Below are 27,988 nucleotides of genomic sequence, written 5' to 3' on the forward strand. Positions count from 1 at the left end.
ACACTTTTTAAACGTGTCACAGTGTTTAGATTATAAACAGAGGAACATGTTTAATCCCTGTAACACTTTTTAAACACATAAACGTGTTTAGTTTTTACAATCAAAGTCGGTCATATAGGTGTTTGAACACTAGGTGTTCTCGTGAACATTTTATTATTACACACATGGTGTTTAGGTTTAAACGCGTCACATGTTCCAGGGATTTACAGTGTATATCACTGTAAATCCCTGGAACATGTGACACGTTTAAAACATAAACACCAGTGTGTAATAATAAAATGCCAAATGTTTATTAATGGTCATAAAATACAGTAGAACACGAGTTCACTCAAACGCCTCACGAGAACACCTATAGTGTTTGAATTCTAAACACCTATATGACTGACTTTGATTGAAAAAACTAAACACGTTTATGTGTTTAAAAAGTGTTACGGGCGATTAAACATGTTCTTCTGTTTATAATCTAAACGCTGTGACACGTTTAAAAAGTGTTACAAATAAGTGTTTATAACCTTTATAACCCAAACGCTTGGGTTTAGTGTGTACACTGTGGTGGAAAAAGTGCTCACATTGTTTTACTTAAAAGGAACCCTGGGTGATAAGACGTATATGGCTTTAAAGATGGAGTGCCACAACTTTTGTATTTTTCCAGTTTTCCATGTGTCTATGAGGTGACAGTACTTCATTAGACACCCTGGAGTTGTTTTTATGTGCAATGGTGTAATAACTTTGTATTTAGGGTTTCTTCCTGGAGGCTGAACCCTTGACAGTCAAACGGGCCAATGAAATAAACAGTAATATAGTGACACCACACTATCAGCCCCTCCCCTAATCCCTCCCCCTTTATCATACAACTACAGCTGTGGGTGCGGCTTCAGTTCAGGTGGATCACCACCCATCACCATCCAAGGGGCCAGCTATAGGCACTCCAATGTTGAAGCGCTGGGCCCTAGTGGTAGGAGGAAGGACTGCAGGCGGACCCGTGGATTCATGACGAGGAAACCCCGTGCAACCGAGCGCCCAATGTTAAAGCCCAGCTGCACTTCCGCATTTGGGCACCAAAATTTGGTGCCCAAATCTATGGCCCAAATGCTGAATCAGCGAAAAAATGCGGAAATAGACGGTACTTCCGGGTGCTTCAAAACGCCACTGAGCAACTTCCACTGACATGAATAGCGGAGGGGGCGGAGCTTCGCGCCAGTTCAGTCTCTATCCTTTTAATACTCTATGATCACCACCCACCAGGCAAACCAGGCATACTTAATGAACTGGTGGGCGTGTCCACATAAAAGCATGATTTTAACAAATACTGTACACTTTTTGGAAAAAGTTATTCCCCCTTATATTGTAATAATACCTGATGATCACGTTTTAGGGTGGTAAAAAATCGTGGCACTCCATCTTTAAACATCATACTTGACCTCTATAACTAAAATGTAAAATGTAAAATAAATGCGACATCTTATTCACTTAAAAAAATAGTTCATACTTTAATCCTAAGGGGGGGGCGCCATTTTACAGTGTCTGGCGCATGTATGACGTCACTCGCCTCGTCGACCTGTCGTCATCAGATAGCATAGCGATAGCGTGTCTGTCTGTTGGGCCTTTAGATTAGCGTTATGAGTGGTTTGGGCCGAGCGCAGACAGAGTTTAATTGCTGATGCATGGTGGTGGACTGGGACAGGACTGAGCGTGGTTCTGCTGGTGGGTGGTGGACACTGGACAGCGAGTGAGAACCGGGAAGACACCGGCTGCATGCGTGCGGGTTGACCAGTAGTAGCAGTAGAATACCAGCCAGGAGCCTGAGGGTTTGCCCATGGCCACATCTTGCCACCTTTCTCCCCGCTGGCAGAGGCTAAAATGATGAAACGGTTTGTTGTGTGTTTGTGACATCAGACCACAGTTCTGCTCGGCCTATACAAGGTGTTACAAACAGAGAGAGAGAGAACATATAACAGGTTGTCTGCTCAAGGGTAGCATGTATAGAGTCGGTTAAGCATCCTGGTTAAGTTCTAATTGGACACCACAGCACGGGTTCTAAACTAGGCAGCCAGCACTAGTGTGAGCTATTTTTATAGAGGCCTAGAGTATTTTATAGAGTGCTTGAGAGAAAAAGAGTCACAGAAAGACAGACAGACAGACAGACATGTACTGCTGGCCGGTGCCCATGAACAGAGGTCCAGTGGAGTCAAATGCACACTTGCTTGCTTGTGCCGCTGTGCCAGCAGGGGACAAGGTGTACCTCTTTGGAGGGCTCTATGACGGGAAGAGCTACGACGTGGATCAGATCGATGTGCACGTCTTCGACTCTGTGTCCTCACGCTGGACGAAGTTGCCTCCGGTGACGAGTGGAAAGAGGGAAGGACGTCCCCTTGGGGTTCCCCCTGCGCTCTGAGGCCACACAGCCGTTCTGATTGAATATAGAGTCTACGTCTGGGGCGGTGCGGTGAATTGCAAGTTAACACCAAAGAACACCATCACGGGGGACACCCTGGACAACGACGTTCTTTATGCATTTGACGTCGACGGCCACAGATGGTCGAAGCACAACATTTCTGGGACTGTTCCGAGGGCAAGAACCGGCCACTCGGCCTGTGTCTCAGGGAAGGTCATGTTTACCTATGGAGGAGGGAACTGGCTCACCGGATTCACTAATGACATCTACAAGCTGGTCACAACCACAATGGTCTGCTCTTTAATTAACACCAGAGGAATTCCACCACCCGGTTCATATTTCCATTTTGCCACCATCATCGGGACAAAGATGTTTGTATTCGGGGGACGCGGAGGGCATGAGGACTACAACAACATCAGTGTGCTTGATATGGAGACCGACCACTGGCTGAGCACGCCTTCTTCCTTACAGCTTCCAGAGAAACGCTGGTGTCATTCAGCCTTTGCTTACGATGGAGAGCTGTACATATTGGGTGGTTTCAGCTCTGGTCTGAAGAGCTACTTCAGTGATCTGTGGAAACTAAACTGCAAGACTTTCTCCTGGACGAAGGTTCAGCCCAAGGGGAAAGTTCCCGATTCCCGGTTATCCTGTTGTTGCCTGAAGGGAGATCGTGTATTCATCTTCGGAGGATATGACACGACCAATAATCAACCCATCTTACAGATCTTGGAGCTGAATCCTAGTATGAAGACATTATGCAAGTTGGCAGTTCTTCAATACGCTCTGGAGCGGTCAGGACTCCCACACAACCTCAGGTGGGAACTGGCAGCCATGACAACGCCAACAACGGAAGGAATAATAATACAAAAAACAAACTTAAAAGAAAACGGAGAGCCCTCTAAAACAGTGTGTTCAGCTGTTTTACATTTCTGGTCCCACCTCTGGTCACCAAGTGGGGCCAACGTCTAATTTGTGCATATTTGTATATTACAAAGGGATGCCATTTCCTGACTTACAGTTATTAATCTGATGATCTGTGAGTATCAAAATGTTATGAATAACGCGTTTGGTGCGACACAAAAGTGTTGTTGCAAGATGCCCTCCCCAAAAAACTAATCAGAAAAAAGGAAAAAAAGGAAAATAAAATAACATTTATAACAAGTAACCTGTCCTTTTACTACGGTGAAAGAAATGCAAATGCCACTCCTTCCCATGCCATACCGGAAGGCAGCATTCAGGAGAATTGCTTTTTTCTCCCGAACTTGAAGACAGTATTTTGCATTGAACAAAATATAGTTTTGAAATCCATGGCAAAATGGCAAAAAAAAGGTTAAGTACAGTACTTAGTTAATTTACACCACTGCCGTTTTCTTTTATGTCTCCGCTGGCGATGAAGCCATGCATGACCCGAAGGCGTTATGCGTCAGTCTGTCAGTCAGTCAGTCAGTCAGTCAGTCAGTCAGTCAGTCAGTCAGTCAGTCAGCCAGTCAGTCAGTCCTTTAGGGGATTGTGTGACATTAATTTGGCACAAACATAACGACTGATTAGAAGTAGGCGGTCAAAAGGTCAAGGGGTCAAGGTCACTGCATGGACCTCGCAAAACGTCAAGTTCCTAAAGTCTTCATTCACTGCATGTACTTTCCTTTCCATTCTGTCGTTGGTGCAGGAATATAATATGCGAAGATACGCAAAATATGCCTTTTCAGTTTGCCGATCCGTTGATACTTATACTTAAGTAAAAAAAAAGAAAATAGTACTTCCCACCACAGACTATACATCTTCAGTTGTCTCTTCGGTTGTCGTCACCCCCCCCCCCCCCCCCCTCTCTCTCTCTCTCTCTCTCTCTCTCTCTCTCTCTCTCTCCTCTCTCTCCCCTGTCCTTCATATCCCCTCTCCACCCGTTGACCCTCCCTCCCTCTACCACCTTTCCACTAACCCCATCGTCCGGGCTCAGGTTCATTACTTCATGCATAATAGTAACGAGGAACTCAACTCATAAAGCTGCTGCCATGTGTCAAGTTCATCCCCGTGTCCTCCTACCCCTGATCTGAACTGGGGAGTCCACCTCCCCCACTCGGGAGACCAAAGCTCTTTTTGGGCAGCTTATCCAGGAGAGAATCCCCTGCTTGGCCAGCAGGGGGACATATTGAGTTTACATTAGCTTCAGGCAGTACTACTTGTTGTCAGCCAGTTGGTATCCTACCCGTTTACAATTAGCTTCAGGCAGTACTACTTGTTGTCAACCAGTTGGTATCCTACCCGTTTACATTAGCTTCAGGCAGTACTACTTGTTGTCAACCAGTTGGTATCCTACCCGTTTACATTAGCTTCAGGCAGTACTACTTGTTGTCAGCCAGTTGGTATCCTACCCGTTTACATTAGCTTCAGGCAGTACTACTTGTTGTCAACCAGTTGGTATTCTACCCGTTTACATTAGCTTCAGGCAGTACTACTTGTTGTCAGCCAGTTGGTATTCTACCCGTTTACATTAGCTTCAGGCAGTACTACTTGTTGTCAGCCAGTTGGTATTCTACCCGACACGACATCAAATCTGTCAGTGGAAGGGAGGGAGACCACTTCACCTCCAACCATTGCAGCTATACTGTTTGTGTATGATATGATGATATGATATGTTATGATATGATATGATATAGTACTTTATTGTCAGTTCACACTGAAATTTGTCTTGCGACACAGCAGCCAAGTATGCAGAACACATACAGTATACACACATTTGACATAACACAAAGAACAAGACAATTTACATACATATAAAGACATGAAGACAAGAGCAATATCCACCGCTTAGATTATCCCGTGGCTACTACAACTCCTGATTAAGCCTCAAGGTCGACTGGTGGACAAAGGACCTCTTTAGTCTGACCTTATTGTATGCTGGTACACCATATCTCCTTCCTGAAGGTAGCAACCTATATTCTCCATACAACACATGCTTAGTATTAGAGGTGATATTCCTTGCTAACCTTAGGATACTGTTATCATACGTGGGTGTATAAAGTTTCTGAAGTTGTTGTCCAACAATCTTTGAACAAATGTCCAGTTGTTGCAGCAGTTGTCACTTTAGGGCAATTTACAATTTACAATTTAGGCATTTAGCAGACGCTCTTAATCCAGAGCGACTTACATTTGAGCAAGAACAAAAACATGGGAATACATCACATAAAAGTATTTATCATGAAACATGCGTAAGCTAAGAAAGTAACAGTGGAATATCTATATAGTGAAACTATACATACACTATACATATAAACTATACATCTTTACTACTATGCTATACATGTGTACTATGGCGTGCTATGACTACATACAATACAATTACAGTGCTGTCTACATAACATGCTATAAGTCTGTATCAAATGCTATATAATCCAACAGAAATGCTATCTAAGGGTTTAGGGTAAGTGCTATGGGCCATGATGGAGTCTGAAAAGGTGGGTTTTCAGGCTACGGCGGAAGATTGGGAGTGATGCTGCAGTTCTGACTGCAATGGGAAGTGCATTCCACAGTTTTGGAGCCAGAAGGGAGAAGAGTTTGGGACGTGTGGAGCGTTGTCCCGGCGTTTTTAGTGAGGGTACTTCCAGCTTCCCTGCGTTGGCTGATCTGAGTGCGCGGGGGGGTTTGTAGGGTTCAATCATACTTGTAAGATATGGGGGAGCCATACCTTTGGTTGCTTTGAATGCCAGCATCAGAGTTTTGTATTCTGTGCGGGCAGTGACCGGGAGCCAGTGGAGGGAGCGGAGCAGGGGGGAGACATGTGAGAATTTTGGCTGGTTGAAGACCAAGCGAGCTGCTGCATTTTGGATCAGCTGGAGAGGCTTAAGTGCACATGCTGGTAGGCCAGTAAGGAGGGAGTTACAATAGTCGAGTTTTGACAAGACTGTTGTCTGGATTAGGAGCTGGGCTGATTCCTGGGTGAGGAACGGTCTAATTCGTCGTATGTTATAGAGTGTGAACCTACAGGATCGAGTGACAGCTGTGATGTGAGCTTTGAACGAGAGCTGACTGTCCAGGATAACACCAAGATTCCTGGCTGTTGGGACAGACGTTACCAGGGCGTTGTCTACGGAAATAGTTAGCTCCCGCATAGGGCAGGACTTAGCTGGGAAGAAGAGAAGCTCAGTCTTGTCTGGGTTCAGCTTGAGATGGTTGGAGGACATCCACTGTGAGATGTCAGCCAGGCATGCAGTGATGCGCTCTTCCACCTGAGTGGTAGAGGGGGGGAAGGATAGGAACAGTTGTGTGTCATCGGCGTAGCAGTGATAGGATATATTGTGAGCAGAGATGATAGTTCCAAGGGATTTAGTGTACAGTGAGAAAAGGAGGGGACCAAGTACAGATCCCTGTGGGACCCCAGTTTGGAGGGTTCGGGGGGATGATAACAGACCTTTCCAGGAAACCTGGTAGGTCCGGTCGGTGAGGTAGGAGGAGAACCACTTTAGTGCCGTTCCACCGATGCCTAGCTCCGCTAGGGTGTCTAGGAGCAGCTGGTGGTTCACTGTGTCAAATGCTGCTGATAGGTCTGATAGGGCTGCAGACAAACATCCATACCAGGTGGTACTACAGTACTGACGAATATTGCATTATGCTGGACAACTAAAAATGGAAGTACACGACATCCAGTTAATACAGTTAATACTGGATACCAATACCAAGGAAGTTGTGTTGATGTTTTGTGCCGGAGGGCGGCTGTGGCTCAGGAGGTGGAGCAGGTCGTCCAATGTTCCCTGGGTCGGTGGTTCGAATCCCGGCTCCTACCTGTCTATGTGTCGAAGTGTCCTTGGGCAAGACACTGAACTCTGCACTGCCTCCAATGAGTCGGTCGGTGTGAGCTCGCCACCGTCTGTGTGGGAAGTGAGACATAGATTGTGTTAATAAATGTATAATTAATCTATCTATTTATTGCGTTCTCATACGGATTTGTTATGGGCATTCAAGTGGCATTACTGTAAATATATTGTGTAATTCCCCCCACTCCCCCTTTTCTCCCCTCATGGTCACATCTTGCCACCTTTCTCCCCTCTGGCAGAGGAATGATGTAACGGTTTGTGTTTGTGACATCAGGCCACGGTTCTGCTCGGCCTATACAAGGTGTTACAAACAGAGAGAGAGAGAGAGAGAGAGAGACATTAGAGCATGAGAACGGCATACTGATCTTGACTTAGTGCTGACATCAGACTGATGTGGTCAAACCCATTTACGGATAAATACAATTGGCCTAGTCATCGTGACAAAGCATAGTCATATAACATATAACAGGTTGTCTGCTCAAGGGTAGGATGTATAGAGTCGGTTAAGCATCCTGGTTAAGTTGGACACCACATCAGCGGGTTCTAACCTAGGCAGCCAGCACTAGTGCGAGCTATTTTTATAGAGGCCTAGAGCAGGTAGACAGACAGACAGACAGACAGACAGACAGACAGACAGACAGACATGTACTGCTGGCCGGTGCCCATGAACAGAGGTCCAGTGGAGTCAAATGCACACTTGCTTGCTTGTGCCGCTGTGCCAGCAGGGGACAAGGTGTACCTCTTTGGAGGGCTCTATGACGGGAAGAGCTACGACGTGGATCAGATCCATGTGCACGTCTTCGACTCTGTGTCCTCACGCTGGACGAAGTTGCCTCCGGTGACGAGTGGAAAGAGGGAAGGACGTCCCCTTGGGGTTCCCCCTGCGCTCTGGGGCCAAACAGCCGTTCTGATTGAATATAGAGTCTACGTCTGGGGCGGCGCGGTGAATTGCAAGTTAATAGAGGACGCCAGCCCCTTTGTCACCATCACGGGGGACACCCTGGACAACGACGTTCTTTATGCATTTGACGTCGACGGCCACAGATGGTCGAAGCACAACATTTTTGGGACTGTTCCGAGGGCAAGAACCGGCCACTCGGCCTGTGTCTCAGGGAAGGTCATGTTTATCTATGGAGGAGGGAACTGGCTCACCAGATTCACTAATGACATCTACAAGCTGGTCACAACCACAATGGTCTGGTCTTTAATTAACACCAGAGGAACTCCACCACCCGGTTCATATTTCCATTCTGCCACCATCATCGGGACAAAGATGTTTGTATTCGGAGGCTACGGAGGGCATGAGGACTACAACAACATCAGTGTGCTTGATATGGAGACCGACCACTGGCTGAGCACGCCTTCTTCCTTACAGCTTCCAGAGAAACGCTGGCTTCATTCAGCCTTTGCTTACGATGGAGAGCTGTACATATTGGGTGGTTACAGCTTTGGTCTGAAGAGCTACTTCAGCGATCTGTGGAAACTAAACTGCAAGACTTTCTCCTGGACGAAGGTTCAGCCCAAGGGGAAAGTTCCCAAATCCCGGTTATCCTGTTGTTGCCTGAAGGGAGATCGTGTATTCGTCTTCGGAGGATATGACACGACCAATACTCAACCCATCTTAAAGATCTTGGACCTGAATCCTAGTATGAAGACATTATGCAAGTTGGCAGTTCTTCGATACGCTCTGGAGCGGTCAGGACTCCCACACAACCTCAGGTGGGAACTGGCAGCCATGACAACGCCAACAACGGAAGGATTAATAATACAAAAAACAAACTTAAAAGAACACGGAGAGCCCTCTAAAACAGTGTGTTCAGCTGTTTTACATTTCCTGGTCCCACCTCTGGTCACCAAGTGGGGCCAACGTCTAATGTGTGCATATTTGTATATTACAAATGGATGCCATTTCCTGACTTACAGTTATTAATCTGATGATCTGTGAGTATCAAAATGTTATGAATAACGCGTTTGGTGCGACACAAACGTCTTGTTGCAAGATGCCCTCCCCAAAAAACAAATCAGAAAAATGGAAAAAAAGGAAAATAAAATAACATTTATAACGAGCACCTGTCCTTTTACTACGGTGAAAGAAATGGAAGTACACGACATCCAGTTAATACAGTTAATACTGGATACCAATACCAAGGAAGTTGTGTTGATGTTTTGTGCCGGTGGTTCGAATCCCGGCTCCTACCTGTCTATGTGTCGAAGTGTCCTTGGGCAAGACACTGAACCCTACATTGCCTCCAATGAGTCGGTCGGTGTGAGCTCGCCACCATTGGTGTGTGAATGTGGGAAGTGAGGACGCTGGCGTCGACTGTTTTCTGCATCGCCTCCCAATTGTATGAATGAATGAACCATTCTAAAGCGCTATGAAAATGCAATTAATTATTATACAACCTGCACATCGGGAGCAATTACTGGGTTCGGTGTCTTGCTCAAGGACACTTTAACAGTAACTCTGAGGGAGCCCGAGATCGAACTGGGATCTTGGGGACAATAGGCTGCAGAAGAAGAAAGGGGAAGGAGGGGGATGGATAAGCTGTAGAAATATGGTTATTAACTTAACAGAGATGGCTAGCACATTTCTGTTCTTTATATTTTGTATAATAATTTCATTCATGTTTGACAAAAGATGTGTATAATTTCAATAAATCTGGACATTATTTCTACAGCTGCATGTAGCCTACACTTTGGACTTGACTTGACTAGATATCTGTGAGAATAGCAGTCAAGCAAAGTGTTTTTTTTTTACAAATTCAAGCATACATTTTGCTAGCCTGGTTAATAAACCAGACTAATATCGTACGGACCGCGGGACATTAGTCTGGGGAGGCTCAGCTTGGATTTAATTTCCAGGGCGGCGGGTTGAAATTTTTTCTCTTTGACGCAATTGGTCAGAGCTACTGTCAGTCAGTCAAAGGTATCAAGCATTGAAAGTCACTGTACCAAAGCCTGCCCATATTGCATACCGTGTCCCGATTGGCCGCCCCATTTCTCTGGTGTAGGAAATGGGCGCACAATTGAGCCTCTCCAGACCGTAATCCGCTGGCAGGCAATTTTGTTTTGCCAACGGCTGATTCGGTCTGGTTTATTAACCAGGCTAACATTTTGCCGCCCTATTAGATCCACCTTCTGCCATATTTTGTTTTTTACCAGGCTATTCCTCCTCATGAGATGAGAAAAGGTTGTATTAACATATCTACCATGCATAGCCTATTGGTTCAACTAACACTATTTGTTCCAAATAAGTTCTGGATGATTAAAAACAATTATAAATGAAATAATGGCGAGATTTAGAGGCCTAAAAACGAGCTAGTATAGATCTGCCATTGTTGATACAACTGTGACTAAAATATGGAGAGATGAGAGTTTTCTACCAGACAGTTATACAGGCCCGTGTTTAGCAAAGGAAACTAAAACACACCAAAAACACCACGAGTGATGAGAAAAGAAAAGGAAAGGATCAGAAAGGATGTCACAAATCCGCGATAGAGGGTATATATATATATATATATATATATATATATATATATATATGCGCATGCATAAAGTGCATGGCAAATCGTGTGGCAAATGGAGAAGCAAAGCGACAGGCAAAGTCAGTTTAACATGGTTTAACGTCTTTTAATGCAATCAGATAGGACTTTTCTGTTTGGATATAATGGGCTGTCAAGGTGCCGCATGCAATGCGTATAATATTCAAATGCAAAACAAACGAACGAGCAAAGCCATGTAATGCCAGGGTTCATAAGGTGACAATGATAGTAACACATTGTAAACAGTATATTATTAGTGGTATTATTCGTACGATATATATAGGTATAAAACAATAAGGCTCACAAGACAATTATTACTATATGAAATATGGGTGCTGACTGACGCAGTGCACTCGAGGACACACACACACACACACACAACACATTTTGGCACGCGCAGAAGTGCCACATTCGGCAATTGTTTTCCGCAAAACTGTCTTATTTTTTTTTTGTTTGCTTTATTGTAATTTTAGCCTTATGGTTGCCAGTAAATGCATCAACACTTGTTTCGTCTGGGGGAATTGCGGAAGCATAATAAATCCAGACCATGATAAATCATCCAGAAGTCAACAAATCAACAACAGATTCCAGTATAGGCTCCGTGTCTGTGAGTCTGGGAACTGCTATGGCTGCAGACAATAACAATGTCCAACAACAGTGGCATGCACAGATTGACACTAGGGGGTGCTAGAGCTCCCCCTGCCCTTTTTGGCAAAAAAACTAAATAAAAAAAAAATCATTTTTTTCTTAATTTGTAGTGTGTGGACCATGGTGACATTGATCAAATCTTGATAAAAACTGCTTCTACTGTATTATTTAGTCCCCCACAATCTAAAGCTATGTTTCTATGTCAGTGGTTCTTCGATTAAAAAAAATATAGCAGACCTACAAGCTCGTAGCGCGCCACTCGGTGGCACGCTATGAGCTTGTAGATCTGCTATTTTTCAATAACTAAAGCACCAAAATGGGTTCCCGCCCCAAAATGTGCTGCACAAGGTGCCCTGTTTTTCACTTGAGCACCTGCCCCTCTAAATGTCTGTGCACGCCACTGATGGCAGACAATAACAATGTCCAACAATACTGTGATGTTTTCAAACATAAATATCATACATATCGGACATGTGCGTCTCCCCAAAGGAAATGCACGTATTTGGTTTAGAAGCTGGAAAACATAACAGTGGGAAAAAGTAGCCTATACTGACTTTTTTTTTTTTTTTTTACTTAAAATAAGTCTCTGTTACAAGTAAAAGTCCGGAATAAAATGTAGGCTACTTGAGAAAAAGTGCAAAAGTATTGGCATCAACATGTACCAAAAGCAGAAAGTACTCATTAATGTAGAATGTCCCATTTCATGTTTTCAAATGTATACAAATATGATGGAAATAGCAGATCCACAAGCTCGCAATGCAAATTTGTACTTAAGTACAGTATAACAGTATAGTACAGAACAGAAAAGAATTATAATAATTTAGTAATTAAATAAAATAAAATTGTTGCTAAAAAGCAACGCTGGGTCTTAGAGGGTTAAGTAAATGCACTTAGTTATACTTTCCACCACTGGTCCTTAATTGTTTGCCCTTGTACTGTATGTCTAAAACATTTTACACTTCCGGAAATGTAAAACTTTGTTTGATTATTTCTCATTCTCTTTCAGCGCCACCTGGTGGTCACTAGTTTTGGCTTTGGTTGCCAATTAGCCCATTATAAAAAAATAAAGAAAATGTAATTATATTATGCATGTAACGTGCATGTCATCACCTGTACACCAGATTAGAGGAATTTTCTAAATATGGATTAAAAAATACAAGATAAAATAAAGAATATAAACATTTTTTTTTACATAATTGGATTCAACTCGTCTTAACGTTTATGGCGCTTAAACTATAATGCCGATTGGTATTGTATTTTATACCGTTTTTTATCGTTGATAAAAAAGATACCCAGACACAACACCTTGGTTTATGGTATGGGGCGGTATCTCTTTCAAAGGTTGTCATCATTTGAAGGCAATCTCAACGCAGTGAGCTATCGGGATGAGATTCTGGAGCCAGTGGCGACGCCATGTCTTTATCCCATTTTGTGGCGGGAACCCCTTTTGGTGTTAGCATTATGTTATGCTTTAGCTATTGAAAAATAGCAGATCTACAAGCTCATAGCGCGCCACCGAGTGGTAGGTCTGCTATTTTTGAAAAATCGAAGAACGACTGACATAGAAACATGGCTTTTTACAGAAAACTGTCGGGATGTAGAAGACATTTTTAGAATCTGATCTCAGGTCAGAATATGTATGATCAAGCTGCTCAAGCAGGATGTTAACCCATTCTGAACGGGAACCCATTTTGGTGTCAGCATCATGTTATGCTTTAGCTATTGAAAAACAGCAGATCTACGAGCTTGTAGGTCTGCTATTTTTGAAAAATCGAAGAACGACTTGACATTTTTAGAATCAAATCTACTAATCAAATGATTCCCGAGCACGGCACGGCTGCAGCTCACCGCTCCTTGGCTGCAGCTCACCGCTCCTTGGCTGCGGCTCACTGCTCCTTAGGCTGCGGCTCACCGCTCCTTGGCTGCGGCTCACCGCTCCTTGGCTGCAGCTCACCGCTCCTTGGCTGCAGCTCACCGCTCCTTGGCTGCAGCTCACCGCTCCTTGGCTGCGGCTCACCGCTCCTTGGCTGCGGCTCACCGCTCCTTGGCTTCACACGTTTTCAAATGGCCGGAATGCACAATACAGGTCATACTGTAAGGCGTGGTATTATGTTTATGAATGCACAATACAGGGCATACTGTAAGGCGTGGTATTATGTTTATGAATGCACAATACAGGGCATACTGTAAGGCGTGGTATTATGTTTATGAATGCACAATACAGGGCATACTGTAAGACGTGGTATTATGTTTTGTAATAAAGCATTAGTAACTAAAGTTTTCTTTTTCTGAAGTATTGGAAATTAGAAATACTCAAGTAAAGTACAAATACTTTAAAATTGTACTTAACCCATTCTGAACGGGAACCCATTTTGGTGTTGGCATCATGTTATGCTTTAGCTATTGAAAAATAGCAGATCTACAAGCTCATATCGCGCCACCGAGTGGCGCGATACGAGCTTGTAGGTCTGCTATTTTTGAAAAATCGAAGAACGACTGACATTTTTAGAATCTGATCTCAGGTCAGAATGGGTTCATCAGACCAGTGTGTGTCCAGTGGAAACCTCTTATGAATCTGATCTCAGGTCAGAATGGGTTAAAGTACAGTAAAAGTACTTAGTTTCTTTCCACCACTGGTTATAGCATGGGTATAAATGCAGAGGACTCAATCCCACATGTATACGTGCCAAATGTATACCAAAAGAAAAACTAATAAAATAAAAGGGAGTTGGGAATATTATTATCATGGTTATATTTACCCCCCTGTTGGCTCCCAGGTGAACTTGCATCAGCACGGTGGTCCTCTCTCTCTCTCACTGTACTACAGTGAAAACATTGTTATTGTCCGCCCATAAGACGTTCCCAGACTCACAGACATGGAGCTATGGGAGATCCGTTATAGAATGATTTATTATCGCCCGGGATTTATTATTTCCTTCCACAATAATTCCTCTGACAGAACCGAGATGTTGATACACAGAGGGCTTGATTTGCTGGGATCGAGGGATGGGGTGGGATGGGTGGGGGAGGGGGAGGGGAGGGGGAGGGGAGGGGGACGCATGCCTCTGCTTTGGATATCCCTGTGGGGATAGCGTTGCTGTCGGGGCGGAAACCTCCCCTCCATATTTCAACTTTTTATGCATCCCCCCGTTAACGCATTCTGACCTGAGATCAGATTCATTCACGAGGTTTCCACCGGACACACACTGGTCTGATTAACCCATTCTGACCTGAGATCATCAGATTCTAAAAATGTCACAGTCGTTCTTCGATTTTTCGAAAAATAACAGACCCTACAAGCTCGTAGCGCGCCACTCGGTGGCGCGCTACGAGCTTGTAGATCTGCTATTTTTCAATAGCTATAAAGCACGACATGATGCGAACACCAAAATGGGTTCCCGTTCAGAATGGGTTAATTACTTATACCCTAGTTTGTGTGCACAAAAGTATAGCAAAGATAGCCGAAGCTATACGCGCTGTGAGCCAGTGGGTCTCCTGTGTTTGCTATATTTTAAATTTATTTAATACGTTTTGCGTTAACAAGAGCATGTGACAAAACAACAAAAGTTACATACTAAAGGGCGAGGTCGCGTGCACGCGTCGGCCTCGATGACGGCAGACTGCTGGGCGAGCACCGGCGCTTTGGGATGGGGGGGGGGACAGATCAACATATGGAATGAATTCTGTACTGGCCATGTAAGGAGCGTGTCTGGAGTGTATACAGGGTTTGATGAGGTCAGATCAACATGTGGAATGTCAGAACAGGTCAACTCCATATATTGTTTATTGTTTATAAGGATCCCCGCATTAGCTTTTGCCTTGACAAAAGCTAGTCTTCCTGGGGTCCGACCAGGGGGGCAGTCAGACAGATATTTGGTGAAGCCACTGAGGAAATCGGGATTTCCTGAAAGTTCATATAATGGCCTGTTGTGGCGCTGTCACTGGACCCAAAAAAAACCCATGGCCCCATAGAAGTCCATGTATTTGGGCCCAACTTCACCTAGACTGTATTACCTTAATAAACATGGTCATGAATACTTTCTGCTTCCAGTCACTAGTTTAAAGTCTCATTTCTAATGTCATAATATTCTTTTTGGAAAATGATGGTCCCATTTATAAAATAAATGACCATAAAGTCGCGTATGTTCTGAGGGGCGTGGCTACCGTTACATTCTAAAAGTCTATGATCGGGAGTCCCCTCCCACTCGAGTCAAAATAAAAACCAACGGAGAAGAAGGGGGGAAGTCCCGCCTCGTAGTCTGGGCCAGCCAATGGCCAGCTGGGCCAAAACGGATCTAGAAAGATGGCGACTTACAGTGCAAGGAATTACTGGCCTCATTTTACGTCCATGTTAGACCCGGGGAATGCTTTGTCCATATTTTTTACAGTCAAAAGACAAACATTTAACATTTAACAAGGGCAATACTTACAATTGCTTACAAACACTAACTCAAAATAAAACATAGTAAAATAAAATATAAAATAATAAATAAATAAAAACATAGGAGAAATAAAAACAAAGAACAAAGAAAAACATAGCAAAAATCAAATAAGGTGTGCTTTTAACTTGATTTTAAAGATGAATGTTGTATTTGTATTGGTTATACTCTTTGGTAGTGCATTCCAAGCTATTTCCTGCTCTATAGATAATAGAAGATTTAAGAATATTTGTTCTTGGTTCAAGTGCCACCAAAACACCTGAACTGGCTTGTCTATAGTCATATGGTTACAGTATGTTCGAATATATGGAGATCTAAGGGTGGTAGCGGGGGAACATTCTCTTGAGTGTACAGGGTTTGATGGGGGCCGGGCCTTCATCTTCAGGCCTGTTGAGAACTCTAGATTTCGCCGGCTGTGTCTTGAGTGTAGATGGTTAAATGAAGGCCCGGCCCTACCTGGGCCCGCATCCAGGACCCAGGTAGGGCCGGGCCTGAATTCTCGGGTCTGTTGAGAACTGGGCACTAATTACTTTGGGGCAGGCCCGTCTAGAGTGTGAATGGACAGGTATCAGTCAAAAGGGAGACATCGAAGAGGAAGGATGGATGGGGAAGGATCAACATTATGGAATGTCATAACGGGTTATGGCATATATCCATATATGGAGATCTAAGGGTTTGAGATGTCACGTGATGTCACGAGACCTGGGCACCGTATACAGTTTGTGTTTGTGTGACTGACTGACGGGAAATGTATCATCCCGTAGTAAATGCGACCTGCAGTCGCAATAATACATCATCATAATAATACATTGGATCACAATTGTGAGCTTGTAGATCGGCTATTTTCAATAGATTTTGTACACATTTTGACACATTCTGCACAATGAGTTATTTTACTTGTAGTTTGATGCCGATACTTTTGTACTTTTACTCAAGTATATACATTTTCAATTCCGTATACTTTTTTTTTTTTTATATATTTTTTTGCGGCTTACGCCTTTATTGATTTTTTTAAGGGATAGAAAGTAGGCTGACAGGAAACGGGAGAGAGATGGGGGGATGACATGCGGTAAAGGCCGTGTCGGGTCCGGGAGTCGAACCCGCGGCACACCGCGACTGGATCACCAGTCCGGTGCCCAGACCGTTACGCTACGGCCTGGGCCAATTCCGTATACTTTTACATGTAACAAAGTAGGCTAGTACTTTATTGCAGTATTGGTACTTTTTACTTAAAGGACAACTTTAGTTTTTTTCAACCAAGGTTCATGTTTTAGGTTGTTATTAGAGAAACTAAAAGGCGAGTGTTCATTTTCTTTCATTTGCTGCTTTCTTTCGTTTTAGGGATTTTAGCAGTTTTTGACAGGGGGGCGGGGGCATTCGAGCATGGGGCTAAATATGTATTTTTTAACACAATTTTATGGTGATTTATTTTTTATGGTTTACTATAGTCTTAATAAACGCCAGGAAATTACATCTGGCCACAGAAGATCACAGGATCTATTGAATGTGACAAACTAACATATTGAGCCTATGCACACAGTATATAAGCCTTCCCCCAGTAGGCTACCTTAATTCACATTCAGTAGATCATGTGATCTTCTGTGGCCAGATGTAATTTCCTGGCGTTTATTAGGACTATAGTAAACCATAAAAAAATAAATCACCATAAAATGTTGTAAAAAAATACATATTTAGCCCCATGCTCGAATGCCCCCGCCCTCCTGTCAAAAATAGCTAAAATCCCTAAAACGAAAGAAAGCAGCAAATGAAAAAAGATTAACACTCATCTTTTACTTTATCTAATAACAACCTAAAACATGAACCTTGGTTGAAAAAAACTAAAGTTGTCCTTTAAGTCCAACAATTGAGTACTTTTTCCACCACTGATATACAGTATATAGGCATATATATATATATATATATATATATATATATATATATATTACAAACCTTGCTGCATTCATCAGACTTCTCTCCCTTCCCGGTGTTGACCTTCCAAAGCACATCCTCTTTGGGGTCATCTGGGGTCATGTGTACGGTCTGACCTTTCCCTCCTCCGTCCACATTATGTACAAAATACAACCACGGGGGGGGGGGGGGGGGTGACGGTATACACACGCACGCACACACACACACACGCACGCACACACACACACACGCACACACGACCTCCATTACTGTGGGAGACCTCTCAACCTCTCTGACACCACACACTGTACCGCGGTGACTGTATACACAAACGCACACACGCAAGCATGCACACACACACACACACACACACACACACACACACACACACACACACACACACACACACACACACACACGTGACACTGCCACATAACATGTGTGAAATAATGTATTTCCTGTCCTGTTATGAGTGTTGAAAGAAATTGAAACATACTGGGGAATAACAAGGGAATATCTTGGTTGAAACTATGGGGTGGATATTTAACACTGACATTTAGTGTACGGAGAATATACTATAATATAACTGTGTGTTTTGTGTTTAGTTGAACCAATGACCATGCATGGGGTCATGCATTTTCTGTTGACAAAATGACAAAGTATGATCACAGGGGGCGCTGTGGTTGAAATGTATGTGAGCAATAGTTCCAATAAATTACAGCCATGCAGGAAGTGAACTGCCAGGAAGCTATAAAGGAACAGGAAGGGAGGCGCCGAGCCTGGGTTCCATTTTGGGCAGTTAGGAGAGTGTTTGGTGTGGTTTGTTACTCAGTTAGGAGAGTGTTTGGTGTGGTTTGTTACTCAGTTAGGAGAGTGTTTGGTGTGGTTTGTTACTCAGTTAGGAGAGTGTTTGGTGTGGTTTGTTACTCAGTCAGGAGAGTGTTTGGTGTGGTTTGTTACTCAGTCAGGAGAGTGTTTGGTGTGGTTTGTTACTCAGTTAGGAGAGTGTTTGGTGTGGTTTGTTACTCAGTCAGGAGAGTGTTTGGTGTGGTTTGTTACTCGGTTAGGAGAGTGTTTGGGTGTGGTTTGTTACTCAGTTAGGAGAGTGTTTTGGTGTGGTTTGTTACTCAGTTAGGAGAGTGTTTGGTGTGGTTTGTTACTCAGTTAGGAGAGTGTCTGGTGTGGTTTGTTACTCAGTTAGGAGAGTGTTTGGTGTGGTTTGTTACTCAGTTAGGAGAGTGTTTGGTGTGGTTTGTTACTCAGTTAGGAGAGTGTTTGGTGTGGTTTGTTACTCAGTTAGGAGAGTGTTTGGTGTGGTTTGTTACTCAGTTAGGAGAGTGTTTGGTGTGGTTTGTTACTCAGTTAGGAGAGTGTTTGGTGTGGTTTGTTACTCAGTTAGGAGAGTGTTTGGTGTGGTTTGTTACTCAGTCAGGAGAGTGTCTGGTGTGGTTTGTTACTCAGTTAGGAGAGTGTTTGGTGTGGTTTGTTACTCAGTTAGGAGAGTGTTTGGTGTGGTTTGTTACTCAGTCAGGAGAGTGTCTGGTGTGGTTTGTTACTCAGTTAGGAGAGTGTCTGGTGTGGTTTGTTACTCAGTTAGGAGAGTGTTTGGTGTGGTTTGTTACTCAGTTAGGAGAGTGTTTGGTGTGGTTTGTTACTCAGTCAGGAGAGTGTCTGGTGTGGTTTGTTACTCAGTTAGGAGAGTGTCTGGTGTGGTTTGTTACTCAGTTAGGAGAGTGTTTGGTGTGGTTTGTTACTCGGTTAGGAGAGTGTTTGGGTGTGGTTTGTTACTCAGTTAGGAGAGTGTTTTGGTGTGGTTTGTTACTCAGTTAGGAGAGTGTTTGGTGTGGTTTGTTACTCAGTTAGGAGAGTGTTTGGTGTGGTTTGTTACTCAGTTAGGAGAGTGTTTGGTGTGGTTTGTTACTCAGTTAGGAGAGTGTTTGGTGTGGTTTGTTACTCAGTTAGGAGAGTGTTTGGTGTGGTTTGTTACTCAGTTAGGAGAGTGTTTGGTGTGGTTTGTTACTCAGTTAGGAGAGTGTTTGGTGTGGTTTGTTACTCAGTTAGGAGAGTGTTTGGTGTGGTTTGTTACTCAGTTAGGAGAGTGTTTGGTGTGGTTTGTTACTCAGTTAGGAGAGTGTTTGGTGTGGTTTGTTACTCAGTTAGGAGAGTGTTTGGTGTGGTTTGTTACTCAGTTAGGAGAGTGTTTGGTGTGGTTTGTTACTCAGTTAGGAGAGTGTTTGGTGTGGTTTGTTACTCAGTTAGGAGAGTGTTTGGTGTGGTTTGTTACTCAGTTAGGAGAGTGTTTGGTGTGGTTTGTTACTCAGTTAGGAGAGTGTTTGGTGTGGTTTGTTACTCAGTTAGGAGAGTGTCTGGTGTGGTTTGTTACTCAGTTAGGAGAGTGTTTGGTGTGGTTTGTTACTCAGTTAGGAGAGTGTTTTGGTGTGGTTTGTTACTCAGTTAGGAGAGTGTTTGGTGTGGTTTGTTACTCAGTTAGGAGAGTGTCTGGTGTGGTTTGTTACTCAGTTAGGAGAGTGTTTGGTGTGGTTTGTTACTCAGTTAGGAGAGTGTCTGGTGTGGTTTGTTACTCAGTTAGGAGAGTGTCTGGTGTGGTTTGTTACTCAGTTAGGATAGTGTCTGGTGTGGTTTGTTACTCAGGAGAGTGTTTGGTGTGGTTTGTTACTCAGTTAGGAGAGTGTTTGGTGTGGTTTGTTACTCAGTTAGGAGAGTGTTTGGTGTGGTTTGTTACTCAGTTAGGAGAGTGTTTGGTGTGGTTTGTTACTCAGTTAGGAGAGTGTTTGGTGTGGTTTGTTACTCAGTTAGGAGAGTGTTTGGTGTGGTTTGTTACTCAGTTAGGAGAGTGTTTGGTGTGGTTTGTTACTCAGTCAGGAGAGTGTTTGGTGTGGTTTGTTACTCAGTTAGGAGAGTGTTTGGTGTGGTTTGTTACTCAGTTAGGAGAGTGTTTGGTGTGGTTTGTTACTCAGTCAGGAGAGTGTTTGGTGTGGTTTGTTACTCAGTTAGGAGAGTGTTTGGTGTGGTTTGTTACTCAGTTAGGAGAGTGTTTGGTGTGGTTTGTTACTCAGTTAGGAGAGTGTTTGGTGTGGTTTGTTACTCAGTTAGGAGAGTGTCTGGTGTGGTTTGTTACTCAGTTAGGAGAGTGTTTGGTGTGGTTTGTTACTCAGTTAGGAGAGTGTTTGGTGTGGTTTGTTACTCAGTTAGGAGAGTGTTTGGTGTGGTTTGTTACTCAGTTAGGAGAGTCTGGCTTGGTTTGTTACTCAGTTAGGAGAGTGTTTGGTGTGGTTTGTTACTCAGTTAGGAGAGTGTTTGGTGTGGTTTGTTACTCAGTTAGGAGAGTGTTTGGTGTGGTTTGTTACTCAGTTAGGAGAGTGTTTGGTGTGGTTTGTTACTCAGTTAGGAGAGTGTTTGGTGTGGTTTGTTACTCAGTTAGGAGAGTGTTTGGTGTGGTTTGTTACTCAGTTAGGAGAGTGTTTGGTGTGGTTTGTTACTCAGTTAGGAGAGTCTGGCTTGGTTTGTTACTCAGTTAGGAGAGTGTTTGGTGTGGTTTGTTACTCAGTTAGGAGAGTGTTTGGTGTGGTTTGTTACTCAGTTAGGAGAGTGTTTGGTGTGGTTTGTTACTCAGTTAGGAGAGTGTTTGGTGTGGTTTGTTACTCAGTTAGGAGAGTGTTTGGTGTGGTTTGTTACTCAGTTAGGAGAGTGTTTGGTGTGGTTTGTTACTCAGTTAGGAGAGTGTTTGGTGTGGTTTGTTACTCAGTTAGGAGAGTGTTTGGTGTGGTTTGTTACTCAGTTAGGAGAGTGTCTGGTGTGGTTTGTTACTCAGTTAGGAGAGTGTTTGGTGTGGTTTGTTACTCAGTTAGGAGAGTGTTTGGTGTGGTTTGTTACTCAGTTAGGAGAGTGTTTGGTGTGGTTTGTTACTCAGTTAGGAGAGTCTGGCTTGGTTTGTTACTCAGTTAGGAGAGTGTTTGGTGTGGTTTGTTACTCAGTTAGGAGAGTGTTTGGTGTGGTTTGTTACTCAGTTAGGAGAGTGTTTGGTGTGGTTTGTTACTCAGTTAGGAGAGTGTTTGGTGTGGTTTGTTACTCAGTTAGGAGAGTGTTTGGTGTGGTTTGTTACTCAGTTAGGAGAGTGTTTGGTGTGGTTTGTTACTCAGTTAGGAGAGTGTTTGGTGTGGTTTGTTACTCAGTTAGGAGAGTGTTTGGTGTGGTTTGTTACTCAGTTAGGAGAGTGTTTGGTGTGGTTTGTTACTCAGTTAGGAGAGTGTCTGGTGTGGTTTGTTACTCAGTTAGGAGAGTGTCTGGTGTGGTTTGTTACTCAGTTAGGAGAGTGTTTGGTGTGGTTTGTTACTCAGTTAGGAGAGTGTCTGGTGTGGTTTGTTACTCAGTTAGGAGAGTGTTTGGTGTGGTTTGTTACTCAGTTAGGAGAGTGTCTGGTGTGGTTTGTTACTCAGTTAGGATAGTGTCTGGTGTGGTTTGTTACTCAGGAGAGTGTTTGGTGTGGTTTGTTACTCAGTTAGGAGAGTGTTTGGTGTGGTTTGTTACTCAGTTAGGAGAGTGTTTGGTGTGGTTTGTTACTCAGTTAGGAGAGTGTTTGGTGTGGTTTGTTACTCAGTTAGGAGAGTGTTTGGTGTGGTTTGTTACTCAGTTAGGAGAGTGTTTGGTGTGGTTTGTTACTCAGTTAGGAGAGTGTTTGGTGTGGTTTGTTACTCAGTCAGGAGAGTGTTTGGTGTGGTTTGTTACTCAGTTAGGATAGTGTCTGGTGTGGTTTGTTACTCAGGAGAGTGTTTGGTGTGGTTTGTTACTCAGTTAGGAGAGTGTTTGGTGTGGTTTGTTACTCAGTCAGGAGAGTGTTTGGTGTGGTTTGTTACTCAGTTAGGAGAGTGTTTGGTGTGGTTTGTTACTCAGTTAGGAGAGTGTTTGGTGTGGTTTGTTACTCAGTTAGGAGAGTGTTTGGTGTGGTTTGTTACTCAGTTAGGAGAGTGTCTGGTGTGGTTTGTTACTCAGTTAGGAGAGTGTTTGGTGTGGTTTGTTACTCAGTTAGGAGAGTGTTTGGTGTGGTTTGTTACTCAGTTAGGAGAGTGTTTGGTGTGGTTTGTTACTCAGTTAGGAGAGTCTGGCTTGGTTTGTTACTCAGTTAGGAGAGTGTTTGGTGTGGTTTGTTACTCAGTTAGGAGAGTGTTTGGTGTGGTTTGTTACTCAGTTAGGAGAGTGTTTGGTGTGGTTTGTTACTCAGTTAGGAGAGTGTTTGGTGTGGTTTGTTACTCAGTTAGGAGAGTGTTTGGTGTGGTTTGTTACTCAGTTAGGAGAGTGTTTGGTGTGGTTTGTTACTCAGTTAGGAGAGTGTTTGGTGTGGTTTGTTACTCAGTTAGGAGAGTGTTTGGTGTGGTTTGTTACTCAGTTAGGAGAGTGTTTGGTGTGGTTTGTTACTCAGTTAGGAGAGTGTTTGGTGTGGTTTGTTACTCAGTTAGGAGAGTGTTTGGTGTGGTTTGTTACTCAGTTAGGAGAGTGTTTGGTGTGGTTTGTTACTCAGTTAGGAGAGTGTTTGGTGTGGTTTGTTACTCAGTTAGGAGAGTGTTTGGTGTGGTTTGTTACTCAGTTAGGAGAGTGTTTGGTGTGGTTTGTTACTCAGTTAGGAGAGTGTTTGGTGTGGTTTGTTACTCAGTCAGGAGAGTGTTTGGTGTGGTTTGTTACTCAGTTAGGAGAGTGTTTGGTGTGGTTTGTTACTCAGTTAGGAGAGTGTTTGGTGTGGTTTGTTACTAATTTGTCAAACACACTCTTTTCAAGCCAATACTAATAATTAAACCAATGCTAACGCTAAAGCAGAACTGAACTACGCAGTTATGATTGATCGATTGAAATATTTATTAACAGTTTGTAGAATTTACAGTACATTTTAAGCACAAACTCAATACAAAGACTGTTAACTGTGAGTGGACGACCCAATTAAGCATTACACTTGTTTACAACAGGGTCCACATTATTCAATTATTCATCAAAACATTTAGAGACATACAAATAGACACTTCTATGTAGTTAAAGAACAGAACAGGAATTCATCATATGGTTTCGTTTGACCGAAGGACTTTGGGTGTGGGAAGAAGTAAAGTTTGGTCGGACATTTCTGAAGCTTTGAACTCTATAAGCAAACAATCCAGTGTTTGTGCACAAAGGAACCAGCCGAGGACTCCTGACCTAAAGGCTGGGTGAGGAGGATAATTATGCTTTGTCTTTGCTGACTTGCCTCTTTGTTTTATTTAACAAAAGAGAGGATCTACAGCGCTTGGTTTACTTTTTGGGGATTACTTTGGGATACTTTGACTCTGGGACACCTTTAAGAGGACATTTAGGGGGAAATCTAATCTGAAGTGGACATTTTCAGTTACATTTTGAAGAGACTTTGATTGTTCAGTTGTTCAGTATTTTTTGTTTGATCTACTTTAAACAAGATAAAGACATAAGTTAACAAGAAATAATTTTCCTTTTGCTCTGCAATACAGTTTATTCCCACTATAAATATTTACTTTTGCAGGTACAGGACCGTTATTTCTTTATTTGATTTAATATAACTCAGACATATAATGTTATGGTTCTGATTGTTACACTCACTCACGCACGCACGCACGCAAGCATGCTCATTGCTCACACACATGCACATACGTTGTACACGCACATAGACGTGCACGCACACACCAGACGAGGATATAGCCAGTCAAAAGGCTTGTTGCTCCAGAGTCCAGACGAGGATATAGCCAGTCAAAAGGCTTGTTGCTCCAGAGTCCAGACGAGGATATAGCCAGTCAAAAGGCTTGTTGCTCTAGAGTCCAGACGAGGAATTTGAAGAGAGGCTGTAAAGACCTCCGATATGGCTTTAAACCCATTCTGACCTGAGATCAGATTCATACGAGGTTTCCACTGGACACACACTGGTCTGATTAACCCATTCTGACCTGAGATCAGATTAAAAAAATGTCAGTCGTTCTTCGATTTTTCAAAAATAGCAGACCTACAAGCTCGTAGCGTGCATAGAGTATATATGAATAGAGAAGACACCCGAGTTCTCCTCCCATCCACTTGCATTAAGTTACTCAAAAGCGCATGAGGCGATTTCACTCCTCCTTCCTGGTAGGAACAGAGTGCATTCTGGGATGGATTTGCCTCAAACACATGAACGCGCTGCCGTTGACTATCATTGTGCCGTTTGTGCGCGTTCACGTATGAAACATTCGTTCACGTGTCATGGCCCCAATCACATGAACGTGCGCAATGATAGTCAACGGAGCAGCGCTGGCTCGAGCTGCAATGACAAATTCGGCCACTATGTCCATTTGGCCTTTAGGGTTTCCTCCGGGTGCCTTCTCTATTCATATATACTCTAACTCTAATGAGCTTGTAGATCTGCTATTTTTCAATAGCCTCAGCATAGCGTAATGCCAACACCAAAATGGGTTCCCGTTCAGAATGGGTTCTCATTCAAATCAATTCTAAACCTGAAACCAAAGTTACACTATAATGAGGGCACTAGAGAAAATAATGAATAAGAGTTAATTACGTAAGTGTGAAGGTCTGCGTTTCCATGTGCATTACTTCCCTTGTATTTATATTGTATAATCATGTTCATTATATTTATAATGCATTTGTATACCACGTTCCCGTCTCACGAGTGTGCTTGGCTGAATATCTCAACCCAACCCTGAACATCTCAATCCAAGCTCGCGGGGATTCAAGACTGTCATTATAGCAGGGCAAGGGGTTTATGCGCGGTTGACATCAGATTCTGTATATAGCTTTGTAGTTCTCCCTCATTATCTGCTGGGCTTGCTGTATAGCAAATTAAAAAGAAAAAAAAAACATTTCACAAAGTCTGTGACATGCATTTGTGACAGCTCCTTTGAATGCTTCTGATGGAGACCTATAGCTGATGAGCAGCGAGCTTATAGCGGAATACAGGGCAGCCGCGGGAAATATCAGGCCGCAGGCTTCCTCTGCGCTGCATGGGCTAATCTCTGTGGGATTAGCCCATGCAGCAAAACAAGATTCATACTTAATTTAAACTCAGCCGTATATACCCCCTGTGATACAACGCTGTTACGCTGTTAACTTCTTTTCACAAGTCAGCCTTCAAACTCAGATGGATCCAGTCATTGAGCCTTCGCTTTAACCCATTCTGTACGGGAACCCCTTGTGGTGTTTCAAGCAATCTGTCATGCTTTAGCCATTGAAAAATAGCAGATCTACAAGCTCATAGCGCGGCACCAAGCTTGTAGGTCTGATATTTTTTGGAGCAAATGTGGAGCTAATCTTTGAATATATATTTCAGAGCGAAAATTTTTTTAAGTGGTGCAACCACTTCTATATCCAGCATGCAATGTCCATGTACCTGTTTGTGTACCTGTGTGAGCACGAGTGGTGTGCGCATGCGTGCAATTGGAACGAGAGAAGTATGTGACATGGCTGCCACCTGCTGGACGCAAACGATAGAGAAGAAATTGGAACGATACAGAGAAGAAATTGGAATGATACAAATTGGAACGATACAGAGAACCAATAGACGGGAGTTGCACCACTTGGTTCACACGGGTGTGATTTTTTTAAATAAAATATTGGCTTCTGCAGGGGGTCCCTGGAAGTCCATATTTTGAGATGGGGGTCCGTGGCCCAATAGAGATAATTCTGGGGGTCCTTCATATGGAAAAGGTTGAGCACCAGCACCACTGACGTATAGATATATGTCAGATATATGTGTTAACTATAAGGTATATGAGATGATGATGACACCTCCATCTATATATTTATGAATGAAGGTCTTCGGGACCGCGCCATTCTGAAAGTACAGCAGACCCCCCCCCCCCCCCCCCCCCCCGAGGGCGCCGCGCTCTGATATGCACAGCACCTTGTCCGACACGAGAGACGACGAGACGAGCGCCTAGAACGAACGAACGCAGGAACAGCGAAATATATATAGGACGAGTACCTGGAGGCCAAAACGTGTTCTGTTCTGTCAGGGGATCAACTCGAGAGCCTCTCCAGAACGCCGGGAACTGAGTCTGTCTCCCCCCCACCCCGTCCCCCACCCCCCCCAAACCCCGGGAACAGAGTCTGTCTCCCCCCACCCCCCCCCCCCCCCCCCTCGTACCCCCTGGGGTTCCCAGGCCAGCACAGAGAGCGAGGGCCCTAATTAATCAAAAGTCTTTCGGAATCCTACAAAGATGAAAGATGATCCGATGAGCCCCTTAACACCACCACCACCACCACCGAGTCTGTGTCCCCCCCCCCCCCCTGGATGAGAGAAACGCAATTCTCGAACGAACGTGTCAGCGTTCCCCCCCCCCCCCCCCCAGGGAGCGAAGGAAGTGACGAATGCAGCAGAATTCTAGCCTGCAATCAGGGGACGTTCTTAACCCTTTGATTCCGGGAAAGCAATCTGTGTCGTTTTTATAGATTGTATATTGTTATACGTGTTTGGTTCTCAAACATTGAAAATGGGAGCGAAATCTTTGAATATATCTTTTCCAATAAGTAAGTAAGCCTTGCCGAGCCATGAGGCCCATATAGGGGCAGGAGTCCATCTCCTGTTTCTGTGTAGCGTGAGGCAGCTTGATTGTACAAGTACACCCCCTGGACATGACGCTAGTATGTCGCATGGACTTATACCAATCCAACCCTTGATGCTGAGTGCCAAGCAGGGAGTCTTTTGTATATGGATCGAACCCCGACCTTCCAGTCTCAGGGCGGACACTCTAACCACAAGGCTGAGCTGGTATATTTTCCACAGATTTTGAGACAGGGGGTCCATGTACCAAGTTCATATTATTTTAGTGGTCCTTGACATGAAAACAGCTTTGAGCACCACTGAACGCAAGTTTCCCTGAAAGCTGTTTTTTGAAGAATCGGCCCCAGGTCTTCATGGGTTAAGGTTGGAAATCTCCTATATATATATATATATATATATATATATAAGAAAACAATAAGATGTATCGGGTTCAGAGGGAGAGGGGGTGTGGGCTGTGGCGCTGACAACTCTAGCTCTCTCTCAATCTGAATAGCGCGTTCACTCCTTTAGCTCGCGCTCTCCGGAGAGCTGCCTGTCAGGCAAAATAAATCACGGGGCTTTTGTCGGCACATATTTCTGCCATTTGGGAGCTGTCACGCAGGACACGGGCAAGTGTAAGTGATGGAAGTGGAGGAATGAAATAAAGCAACACACACACAAAAAAATAGAGGGCCCCCCGCACACGCCGAGAG

At 43.8% G+C, this 27,988-nt stretch overlaps 1 protein-coding gene across 1 annotated transcript; it reads left to right on the forward strand.

The window, feature by feature from the left end:
* Positions 1-2,764: 2,764 nt before the first annotated feature.
* On the forward strand, positions 2,765-27,918 carry LOC310878519 (kelch domain-containing protein 3-like; the record flags this gene model as incomplete). The annotated part of the gene is made up of 4 exons (XM_083792848.1): positions 2,765-3,137; positions 7,929-8,320; positions 8,477-8,748; positions 27,807-27,918. 4 exons carry the CDS (start codon positions 2,765-2,767, stop codon positions 27,916-27,918), a joined length of 1,149 nt encoding a protein of 382 aa, XP_083648974.1.
* Positions 27,919-27,988: the final 70 nt, after the last annotated feature.

Source organism: Protomyctophum parallelum (genome assembly GCF_964188405.1).
Source record: "Protomyctophum parallelum genome assembly, chromosome: 20".
Classification (NCBI taxonomy): Eukaryota; Metazoa; Chordata; class Actinopteri; order Myctophiformes; family Myctophidae; genus Protomyctophum; species Protomyctophum parallelum.